Consider the following 11889-nt stretch of genomic DNA (forward strand, 5'->3'; position numbering starts at 1 on the left):
TCCACAGTATTTGTGTTTTAATAACCATGATAATTGCCTTTAATATAATTTGATAGAAATTAGGACCACGTCTATCCAGTGACTCTTACTCAAAAACAGACTTATTATTCAATGGTTTTCACATTCTTCTTTCTTAGCCTGAATATAAGCAATTTTCTTGGAATCATTAAAGCCACAAAACAACAGGGAGCCAGAAAGTTTGCTCCCTGTCCTGTTGCTTGTCTCTGATTGTAGACATATTTTCTACAAATATACTACAGAGACTGAAAAACTGTCCTTTTGCAGAAATGGATGGGTATTTTCATAAATGGTAAAGTAGTATACAGAGTGATTTTCCTTGAGAGGGCCTCCGTTGGTGGATGCCTGTGGTTTCCTAGGACAACTTCTCTGGGTCAAGCAGCTCTGTTTGTATACAATAGCACGTCACGGTGTGCGTAAATCCAGTCTCCGCCCCTGACTCCGCCTCTGTGCTCCTGGGGATCTGAACTGATGCAATAAAGGGTGAGTCTGAACCCCTCCTCCGGCAGTTCTCTCAGATCACGCAGCATCATTGACGACTCTGCTTTATTTCTTTATAAACCAAATTTATCTTGCTTACACTTATCGGGTCTTCACATTTTAAGTCTTTTGAACTGTTTTGGTTGTCTCTTTTTAAATCAGATCGTCTTTTTAATTAGGCTGTTTCACTCACGTTCCTATTTATTTACAAATAATGTAAATAATCTCAAGGATCAACCGATTCTTGAGATTACATCATCTGGAGATCTATTGTTTTGGATCAAAAAGAAGGATTTTCAAGACTTCTCCTCAAAAGGTAAGAATGCCGGCATCTCCTCAGTGAACGACTGGAAAATTACCAGCTTGGGAGGAAGAGCAGATATTCAAAAAGCAGGAAGCTCAGAGCATGAAAGGCTTATTTAAGAGTGTTCTCTCCCTAATTTCACTATTTGGTCATTTAAAAAATAGATACTGATTTCGGCACCCATAAGGCGAATATAAAAATATGACATTTAAAAAATGTTAATCTGTCTATTTTTTTTTTTTTTTCACATAAAAAAGCGCGATGCGTCATCTATGAACAGATCAAGCCTTAATGGTCAATTTAAATAAATGATGAGTTTGTGCATGTCACATTTATGTTGCAATGGTGCATTTGGACCCACAAAGGTGACATTAGAATACCAAGCTAATGCTGGATTTGATCTATTTTGAGGAAAGTAGAAACATAACTTAGACGTGAGTCAGAGAGCGAGCAGCTGCGGGAAAACGGCCAGAAATGCCCATAAAAGGAACACACGTGTCTTTGTTTCTGCTGAGGCCGGGTGTGGAAATAATATCATTAAAATCATCTGGCTACTCGGTCTGGGGAGAGATGGATTACATAGACATGGATGAGGGACGTGTTTACTAAGTCATGACAATTAAAGCACTTTTGCTTCGGAGGTCATCAGATTCTATGTTATTTTACGTTTTTTAAGAGTTGTTGTCTCTAAAAATGTAAAAAAAAAAAAAAAAAAAACCCCAACTCTCTTACAATTGTTTTGAATTTTAAATCACCTCAGAGGGACACTGTGAATGTCTTTATGGTTCTTTTTGTCCTCCAGCATCCCGAGCAGGGTGATGCTGAGAGGACTCACCCTTCGGTATTTTTCCACTCGCTGCGTCATCACTCCGCCCCTCCCGTTTCTGAAAACGCGGTCGAATAATGATGCTGACCTCGTCCAATCTGTCGGTCGGTGCTACCCAAGAAAACTGCTTTAAGGAAAAAAATGCAATTGATAGTTTAGTGGTTCTGGATAGTTTTAAAACAATCCAACGGATTTAACAGATGTTAACAGAATTGCATATGTCAAACAGTCTATATTTTAGAACATATTTAGTGCAAAACGACATATGAGAAATATCCTACCTTTTTTTAAAAAACACATGTAGTACATCTTTATGAACTACTAAACCTCATCAGAATATCCAACCTGCATGAAATACACAGCGAGCATATCTTAATGCTTACAGTATCTAACCCGTAGTTAAAAGCAGATCTCTACATGTAGAACAGTTCAATAGGCAGTCTAAGTGGCATAATTTTGGGTGTGTACCACGATATAAGACGGATCAATGGCATAGGGTACATTGTTAGAATACCTGTTTGGCCGCTCTTTTATTATTATTTTCACAAATGACTATGTAAACACACACCTTTACAAACAATAAGAGGCAGAGGTGTGGTGGATATTGTGCAGGAAGAAAAGGAATTACATAAAATAACGCCACACTAACCTTTTTCTTTTGATTTTTATACATTTAGCTCTAAAATGCCCAATGAAAAGCAGCCTGGTGCTAAATATGAGATGAAATCCCTGAATGCTCCTCGAGACGATGACAACTGCCGCTCCAATGACTTGCCTTACCCTGACTTTATGAAGAAGGTTCCCCTGGATGGGTGAGGCTCGTTTTAACATTTTAATGTCCCCTCAAGCACACCAAAAACTTTTATTATGTGTTGTCAACACATTTAACAAAATATTCTCTGTTTTCTATAAAAGGCAATACCCTGACTTGGATGCAGAGAGTCAAAAATTCCTCCCTGAACACAATCTAGGCAAGAAGAAATGTGAACCTGAATATGTAAGTTGCAGTAGATTTGTTTTCATTTCAAGAGATGCAGTTTTTTTTTATCAGTTTGTGAAAATTGTGTGTTTTCTTTTCAGCACCAGGGCAATGCCTCCTTTGGCATGTCCGTCTTCAACTTGGGCAATGCCATCATGGGCAGTGGCATCCTGGGGTTGTCCTATGCCATGGCCAACACTGGAATCGCCTTGTTTGTGTAAGCACTCATCTTTTCCACCATCTAAAGCCTGAAGCCTCATTTTTAGCTCCAATGTTTTGTAACTCCACATTCAGCCGAGGGGAATTTGGGCAAGTGTCGTTCAAGGTCTCCTGTCCTGAAGTTCCCAAACTCTGCAAGATAGTTGTTTTTTTTACACCGTCAACAGCTGTGTGACCCTGACAGAGAGGCGATATTTTTTTCTCAAACGTTTGCAGTTGTTCTGATTTGAGCACACTACCCCCATGTTTGCTATAGATTAGAAATGTTGAAGCGAAAAGACATTTAATGAGAAGTTGGTTTTTGGAGGATTTTAGTAATGGTTCCCCCTGTTGGCTGTTCACTTGAACAACTTCAAGTCTTGTGACATCTGTGCCCTGGGTTTCATCAGACTTTACCTCGATCTTTAAACAGAAGAGTATCTTACTGAGAACTTGTTTCTGCTGGTGCATAGGCAGCATTTGGATAAGAGGAAGAGATCCCCACTCTAGTTTCCATCTAATATATGGAAAAAGTAGAAGAGATTCTGGATTTGTATTTATTTTTTTGTTAAAGCAGAATGTGGATGTTTTCTCTCATAATTAGCCACACTGTCTGTATATAATCAGACGGAAGCTGTAGGCCACTTTCAGAGCGACTAGAGCAGCAGCTTACAGATAATCCTGCTGGCTGGCCATTACGTAAACCGATAGATGCCATTCACATGCAGGGGATCATTAATGGTGCATTAAGGATCTCGGCGTGACGGCACTTGACTAATCTGGGCCAGGATCTGGAGGAAGTTGGAGATTAAAAAAAAAAAAACGCATAGTAGCTTCATGTTATCCTTCATTTAATTGCTGGGTAATAGAGCTTAGCATTGAAAGCTACATTGGGTGAAAACAGAATTTTGGTAGAATAAAGTGGCTTCTAACCAGAGGTCATCTGAACCATTTTTTTTGCTGGGTTGAAGTTCATCTTGTCAGGAGAGCAAGTGGGCAGACAGGAGCAGGGGTCGGGCTGTGATATGGAGAACCACAACCCCTTCACTTTTGCATGGCCAGTCTCAAATGGTGGACAGATTAATTTTCACCTGGTCTATTAATACATCAGAACAAACTGTACTGTATCCTGGTAGTATTAAGATGATCCCGTGCAGGGAAACCTCTTATCCTTTTCTGCTCTGCTGTTGTACTCTGTCATTCGAACCTCCTCCAGTTTGTTCCAGATTTGGTTTTAAAATTAGTCCTTCTACCCCAAAGCATTTCTCCTGCAGCTCTGAACCTGATCAGAATCTTGGGAGTCAAAGATAATTCATTGAAAAGCTTACTGCTCAGGTTGGGATGCAATGATGTCTCAAAAGCCTTTGAAATACAAAAAACCAATGCTAGACTCGAGCCTTTCAGAAAGGCAGTGAATGTCAGGAACACTTAGTAGTCACACCAGAAGAAGACCTGACCTTCTCTTTGGCTAAATGTCGATATGTTTGCTTACCATCAGGAAAGTACAGTTGTCTTTCACTTTGGCCTTTAGAGCCTGAGGTTCAGCATTTTAGCATTGACTGGGGCTTGCTAATCACCACAGCAACATCTTTTTCCCTTGTAATTACATTTCAGTCATGAGTCTATAGCTAATAACCTTCTCTTGTGTTTTTACAGGATTCTCCTGGTTTCAGTTGCAATTTTCTCCTATTATTCTGTCCACTTACTGCTGAAGACAGCCAATGAAGCAGGTAAGCACCAACCTGACCTACTGGCACCTTTTTATGTTTAATCACATTTAAATGTCAGATCTAAAACTCTTTGGGTTTTTCTCTTTTCCAAGGTGCCCTTGTTTACGAGGCGCTGGGTTACAAAGCTTTTGGGATGCCAGGCAAACTCGCAGCTTCCTGCTCCATCACCATGCAGAACATTGGAGGTGAGGGGCTGACGTTTAAGTAGCAAAATGTGTTTTATGAGTGTAACTACGGTTTAACTGGGGTGCTTTTAAGCCAAAATAAGCTTACTAAACTGACCGAACAGTGGCAAACAAGCAGTGCTAGGAAAAAAAAGACCAGAATGTGTTGGTAGATGACACTGATGCTTCCAAAAAATGATTTCCTCAGTAACATCTTTCACCGAGATGCAGCTGGGTGCCTTGCAGGAGCATGACTTGGCTTATTTTTGAATGGAACTTAATATTATTTTTGAAACGTACTGACGGCTCTTGTTTTTTCCTTTACAGCCATGTCGAGCTACCTCTACATCATCAAATATGAGCTCCCCATTGTTATTCAATCTTTTACTGGAGCAAGTGATGGGTGAGTGGCTAAATATTATCTTTCAATTCATACCTCCATTTCATACCCATACGTTGCCCTCTGGTCTCTCTTTTTCTTTCGTTTCATACCCATTTATTTAAATCATTGCATATCTGTTTTTTATAGTAAAGTAGTTGAATCAGTTATGGTGATTATGTTTTGTTTTGGGCCTTCTTTTTTTTTTTGCAAAATTTTGTATTTCGCCCTATTTCAAATTATTTTAGTTCTTATCACTGTTGAGCCAGCCGACTGTTTTAAAATATGACCCTGATGTAACCAAGATAACTCTAAGCAACCTTCTGCAGAGCGATATGTTGTATTTGAGTCACAAAGCCACATTTCTTGCAGTAGAGTACAAGTCAAATATACAAAATTACATTTATATCTTTGGTTGTCCAAGAGGGTACGAGACGTCCCTAAAACGTGTATGAATATAATAATGTCCCGTGGCAGATGGCTCAATTTTTTTTTTTTTTTACCTGATGAAGTTGTTTCACTATTTCGTAAAAATGTACGAAACAACAAAAAGCACAAAAGTGCCAAATGGCGAATTGACTAGCACAAGTTTGACAACAAACTGGTTGTGTTGACATAACAGGAGCTATTTGCACCATCTACTGGTCAGAAATAAAAACAACTTTATGCACATTTTATTTTAGCCTCAAAAAATGTTTATGCACATTTATTTTATGCAAACATAATTTTAAAAAATAACAACAAAAAAACAAGTAGGCAATTTGGGCCAAAATCACTCGAGAAAAAGTGGCAAGTCAAGTAAAATCGCTGTCAGTTGTTTATCTGGAGCTAACTCAGAGTAGGTGAAGCAGAATCTATGTATTTCTGTACGAACAGGGAGGGATGGCGGATATGTCAATGCAGGAGGGACGTCTTGAAAGGACGCCAGCACACAGTTACTCAGAGCAGTCCCTCCAAAGAGCCCCTTTTAGAATATGCCACTGCTGCCGCATTGAGATGGTGCGCAGGATGAGCTCACTGTGACCTCTCTCCAACTTTAAAAAATCGATGTGGCTGAGCTCCTCTGTGCTGCTTTGTTTTGTCTATTTCTGTGAGTGGTGTAGTCATCCTGCGCAGCACAGTTTATGTCAACTATTTGTGAAGCTTGTAGATGTTTTCAGTGCAGCAGCTAAGTTGTAGGCAGTAAGAGTACAAAACAATTTTCTTCAAACTTATTTATTTACTTGTTATAAAATCCAGTAACGAAAGCATATCTGTGATGAAGTGACTGACTTATATTGCGTCATATCACTGATGTCTTTTTTTGTGTGTTTCAGTGAATGGTACATCAATGGAGATTACCTTGTACTGCTGGTCTCGCTATTAGTTATCCTGCCTCTCTCGCTGCTCAGGAACTTGGGTGAGTGGGTTGGCGTGTTTGTCGTAAAATGGAGCTTTTAAGTAATCCTAAAAGTTGAAGCAGCAGCTTTAAAACAGACATCATTTTCTTTCTCCATTAGGTTACCTTGGTTACACCAGTGGTCTGTCTCTACTCTGCATGGTGTTCTTTCTGATTGTGGTGAGTCCTGCTCCTGTTTCCTTATTCCTCCTGTAACACTTGGATTGGATGAGTTTTATTATATATTGTAAAACTCCAGCGCAGTCCAAAAAACATGTTCCTATATGTTCCTGCAGGTGATCATTAAGAAGTTCCAGATGCCGTGCCCTCTGCCTATTCCTGACACTCAGAATGAAACCATACGTATGTTGAACAGCACCTCCCACATTGACAACGTCACTAGTGACGACGACGACGACGACACTTGCAAGCCTAAATACTTTGTACGCAACTCACAGGTAAATAAATCTTTTGCAGATTAAAGATCTCTAAATAGTTTCAATAATACTTGTAGAATCACCTGTAATGTCGGAATTTTTCCATCTTTCCAGACAGTCTATGCAGTACCCATCCTTACCTTTGCCTTCGTGTGCCACCCTACTATCCTACCCATGTATGAGGAGCTCAAAGAGTAAGTGATGCTGCATGGGTTTAACTTGAAGCTCCTATAATGTTTAGTCTAAACCAATGGTAAATTTCTCCAAAGTTTGGTCTGGTGTCTAAACAATATAAATGTCTCCTAAACAGCCGGTCACGCCAAAAGATGCAGAATGTGGCCAACGTGTCCTTCCTGGCCATGTTCATCATGTACCTGCTGGCCGCGCTCTTCGGATACCTCACCTTCAACAGTAAGTCTGATAAGATTTAAAAACAAATGTGTGGTAGCCTCAGCTTCAGATAGAAATACTGGCATTTAACTAATATATTCTTCTAAAACATTGTCAGTATTAAAATTAATACACACAAATGGATTGTTTGAAATATACCAGTCTTTGAATAAAATTGTACTAAACTCTGGCACATAGGTCTACAGGTAATATTTCCTGAATTTGAAATGTTTAGAAGATCATGTTTTGCAGTATAAAAAATATTTCAATTAAAATGTTAATGTGATAACTCAAGGCCAGTTACACAACAGTGTGAAAACACCACTTGATGCAGCCAGCATGTTCCTGTTGTTTTCAAATGTAAAATAAACCCAGAAATGTTCCCTGGAACATTGCAGCGGTTACATAAGAGCCTGATATTGCTCTTTAACAATATTACACAGCAGTTACAGCAGGTAAAACACATTTAGCTGTTTAACACCAATATAAGTGATAAAATGAAATATTTTGCTATATTTGCTAAATTATTAAAGTTGTTTGAGGAAAAGGCAAACTACATTGTGACTGCTGTTTGTGTCAGTTGTCTACATCAAAATTAGCCATGGTTATAATCGGCACATTTACGTGTTAATGTTTATTGGTATGCACTTTTTTATGCCTTTTTGAATAAAGAATCAGACTTGTTCATTTATTCCTGAAGACAGTTTTAGGCTGAACTGTAATAAACATTAAATGACTAGAAGTCAGCAATAGCATCACTGTAGCTAAACATTAGCATCAAATGGCTTCTTAGCAATTAGCAGTTATACCTGAAATTACTTAGCCCTTATCAAATGAGGCTACTAATATTTAAAATGTAATCCTGAAACATTAAAGTAAGATTGTTGGAATGGAAATAAGCTCAACAAATCAATCTTGTCTTATTAGCTTATTAGCAAAATGGCTAAAAGCTTTAGAACATTTAGAAATGTTAAAACAAAGTTAAATGGTCCCTGAGCAAGACCCTTAGCCCCAAAATGCTCCCAGGACTCTGCAGAGTGGCAGCAGACTGCTCCCTAAGGGATGCAGACAACAAATGTCATTGAAATGTACAATCGCCATGACATTAAAGGTTGTTATTATTATTATTATTACATCTTTTTGTGCTATTGCTAAATGTTAGTATCTACATTCTAATGAGCACAAAGGTCAGGCTTAAAAGCTCATGTTAAACAGTTTTGCGTATCATCACACCCAATTTTGCCTTAATTTCACTAACCTGTTAATATTTTAAATGTAGCTCCAAAATGAAAGAATACATGTAACCAAAGAAACCTAAAAGACTAGAATGTTTATAGTTTTTATTTGGTTATTAGCAGCACTGCTTTGTACATTAAAATGTAGCCCATGTTTATTGGGTCTTATGTGCTAAGAAACCTCAGAGGTGTAGCTTTGCCATATCTCAAGCTATAGACTGTCAAGAAATGTTAAAACAAAATTCAGTTTTGCTCTTTAGAATGCTTAAAAGGCACAGTTTACATCTTAGTCCAATGTGCTATTTTGATGTTTGATAAATAGATATGAATATGTTGAAGTAAAGTTGAATTGAACTGTTTTTAGGGGTAAGACAGGTACATTTGCCATATTGACCTCTGTCCTATTTCTGTGCAGTCCACGTGGAGCCTGAGCTGCTCCACACCTATTCTAAGTTCTACAAGTACGATGTTCTGCTGCTGGTTGTTCGTCTGGCTGTGCTGGCTGCTGTCACACTCACAGTCCCTGTGGTGCTTTTCCCCGTAAGTGTTTAAGGTCTACCATCCAGTCAGCCAATAGGACTGGATGAAGTCCACCAGGGCTAATCTTTGTCTGGTTCTGAACAGATCCGTACCTCAGTCAACCACCTACTGTGCCCAACAAAGGACTTCAGCTGGATCCGTCACATTATTATCACCGTGGTCCTGCTGGGAGGAACCAACACTCTGGTCATCTTTGTCCCCACCATCAGAGATATCTTTGGCTTCATTGGTTAGTAACTGCACGTTAATATGTATGAGTGTGTTGATAACAATGCATTTTTGACCTTTTGTGATTAAAGTGACAATATTTCCTCTTTTCCAGGTGCCTCTGCTGCTGCAATGCTGATCTTCATCCTGCCCTCAGCTTTCTATATTAAACTCGTCAAGGAGTCAATGAGATCCATGCAGAAGATCTGGGTAAGGGATAGTAAGAGGAGAAACTCAGAAACTTTACACCAATATTTTTCCATGCCCATATGTTGTTGTTTTTTTTTTCCTTTTTTTAATGTAAACTCAACATAAATATAGTGCAACAACTTCATATTAATAGTGAAATTATTTCCTCCTCCAGGCCTTGATGTTCCTGATATTAGGAATTGTGGTCATGTTTGTTTGCATGACTCTTATCATCATGGACTGGATCGTGAACAAACAAGGCCACTGAAGCTTCAGCTCTTCTGCTGGCGGAGGCGAATCTCTCAGAGCTTGACTGCAACAAATACACAACCAAGAAAAAAACAACTGTGTGATGAACAAAGTAAACCACAAAGACTCACTTGATGCTCGATTTGGGCTTTCTGAGCAATGGACCATACCATTCCAAGAGAATGTATCTGAACTCTGTACATTACCTTAATCTAGACCACAAGGTTGGTGTTTTCTTATTTTTATGGTATCTTTTTAAATAGTCTTTTTCTTTTTACGTTTTATTGTGGTACAGCTGTAAACAAAAGGCAACACACCAGACTGAAAAGTCCATTTTAAAACACAGCTTACGTTCAGGTACAGTGTTATTTGCGTGAGAATATAGCTGTGAACTCTGACTTTAGTGTGAACATCCTGCTGAGAGAAGTATGTCAATCTCCAAAAAGACTGACATGAGGCCACGTGTCTTAAATTTAGGTTCTTTCAACCTTTGTTTTCTTTTTGTTTAACTTTACCAAGATTTGTCTGTAAAACATATATGTATATTGAAAAGCACTTACCGCTTTTGTCAGTTTTCACTTGAACAGCACCTATTCAGTATTTCTACTAAGGTCCTGTGATTTTGCTCAAAGTGTCAGCTAGCGAATCTGTGAACAGAACCAGACACTGGGAGATCTGTAATAGATCTTGTTTGAAAGGCATGTGCAGCAACAACACTACTGCTACGAGGAGGCCGCCAAGCCTTCCGGTTCCACCTCCCCAGCTCCTGAGCGGGGGCATGGAGGGAAACCTTGAATCTTTTTCTTTATGGGAGAATGCTCTGAATTTGACCACATGTAGTGGTTGTAATATACCTGTTACACTTGCAAAACCACAACAATTTTAGCTGTTTGAAGTCAGGTGCATTTCTAAACACCAAGAAACAACCAAGAAAAGACCTGGAATTGTTCAGTGTTTAATGTCATCGCACCATATAGTGTTTTACAATGAAGAACATGGCAGCCCAGCATGGATCAAATTCCCACCGAGTCAAGAACTGATCATCAGAGGGTGCACTGTGCTTCTAACACTAACACATCACAAACCTGTTTGTCATCTATTTATGGAAGACCGTTAAAGAAGTGTAATTTAAACTATTTTAATATATTTATACAATATGATATGTATATATGTATGTATATGTATATATTTTTTTTGTTTTTAAAGCTTTGTGTTCAAAACCTTTACAGAACAATTTCATGGACCTCAAAATTCAAACGTGATGATATTGTGAAAAGTTTGTTCCATAATATTTCAACTTTATCTGTGCATCTCTGTAGAAACTCACAAAATATTCATACTGTATGGATTCAATGTAGAAAAGTCACGAATGGGGCCACGTTTTAAAATTTTAAGCCCCTGATGACAAAGATGAGTAAGCAAAATGTTCTTTTTGCTCAGACATGGAAAGGACACTGCTCATCTGTGTTACACTCTTGTTTCAATGAAACGCTAATCACGTGCTGTAAATAATGTCCCAATAAAATGAACTATGACCCAGAACCCTAACTTTCTTTGTACCTGATGTTGCCCTCTTCTGAAACTTGGAGACAAATAGTCTGGTATTGGTGTAGATACTATCTAAATTACATGTTTGTACTTCAAGGTGACTTTTGTTTTGCATTGGTGTTTTATCGCCTAAAAACAGAATTAAAAAGTGATTGGGAGGTCAGGTCTTTAGGGATCAATCTGGCTGAGCATCGTCATCATGATGGAATTTACCAAGTGGGTGTAAAAGTTAATCATGCTTTGCTCTGGTTGCAGTCCTGATGCATTCTAGTTCCTGCTAGGTAACTTTTATATACTCTCTGTCCCCCCTACTCCACACCAGATCATTTGTATGCCTTGGTCAAGCCTTGCCTTGTTTACGTTCCACAAGACTTGGTCTGTTTTCTACTCAGTCTCTCGTCCCTTTTGGATTTTGTTCATCTCCTAGAATCAAGTGGATATTCAAGTATCTGCCTACCTTGTTTGTGTCTCCAGCCTGGGCCTCACCACTGTGTGTGTGGAGGATTTTTTTTCTGTTTGACTCCTGCTTCCCCTAGAACACTGCATTTTCTGTTGCGGTTTTTAAGGTCGTCTGACATCATTATTTCCTTGCATTGGATCGTTTCTTGGATCTCAGAATGGGGATATCAGACTGCTAC

At 38.8% G+C, this 11889-nt stretch overlaps 1 protein-coding gene across 1 annotated transcript; it reads left to right on the top strand.

Annotated features, from left to right (window-relative positions):
- Positions 1–512: 512 nt before the first annotated feature.
- LOC124883150 (sodium-coupled neutral amino acid transporter 2-like) lies at positions 513–11245 on the top strand. The gene is made up of 16 exons (XM_047390105.1): positions 513–814; positions 2306–2440; positions 2544–2625; positions 2709–2824; positions 4462–4535; positions 4628–4720; positions 5027–5102; positions 6395–6477; positions 6578–6636; positions 6753–6914; positions 7008–7087; positions 7204–7304; positions 8934–9058; positions 9143–9287; positions 9381–9475; positions 9630–11245. Exons 2-16 carry the CDS (start codon positions 2313–2315, stop codon positions 9720–9722), a joined length of 1512 nt encoding a protein of 503 aa, XP_047246061.1. The 5' UTR covers positions 513–814; positions 2306–2312; the 3' UTR covers positions 9723–11245.
- The last annotated feature ends 644 nt before the right edge of the window (positions 11246–11889 follow it).

Source organism: Girardinichthys multiradiatus, chromosome 17, assembly GCF_021462225.1.
Source record: "Girardinichthys multiradiatus isolate DD_20200921_A chromosome 17, DD_fGirMul_XY1, whole genome shotgun sequence".
Classification (NCBI taxonomy): Eukaryota; Metazoa; Chordata; class Actinopteri; order Cyprinodontiformes; family Goodeidae; genus Girardinichthys; species Girardinichthys multiradiatus.

Excerpts from the sequence above, each read along its gene's own strand:
- LOC124883150 (XM_047390105.1), top strand. The coding sequence starts at position 2,313 with ATGCCCAATGAAAAGCAGCCTGGTGCTAAATATGAGATGAAATCCCTG. Across the intron at positions 4,536-4,627 it reads GAAGACAGCCAATGAAGCAG|GTGCCCTTGTTTACGAGGCG; the intron begins GTAAGCACCAAC and ends CTCTTTTCCAAG. Across the intron at positions 6,478-6,577 it reads CTCGCTGCTCAGGAACTTGG|GTTACCTTGGTTACACCAGT; the intron begins GTGAGTGGGTTG and ends TTTCTCCATTAG.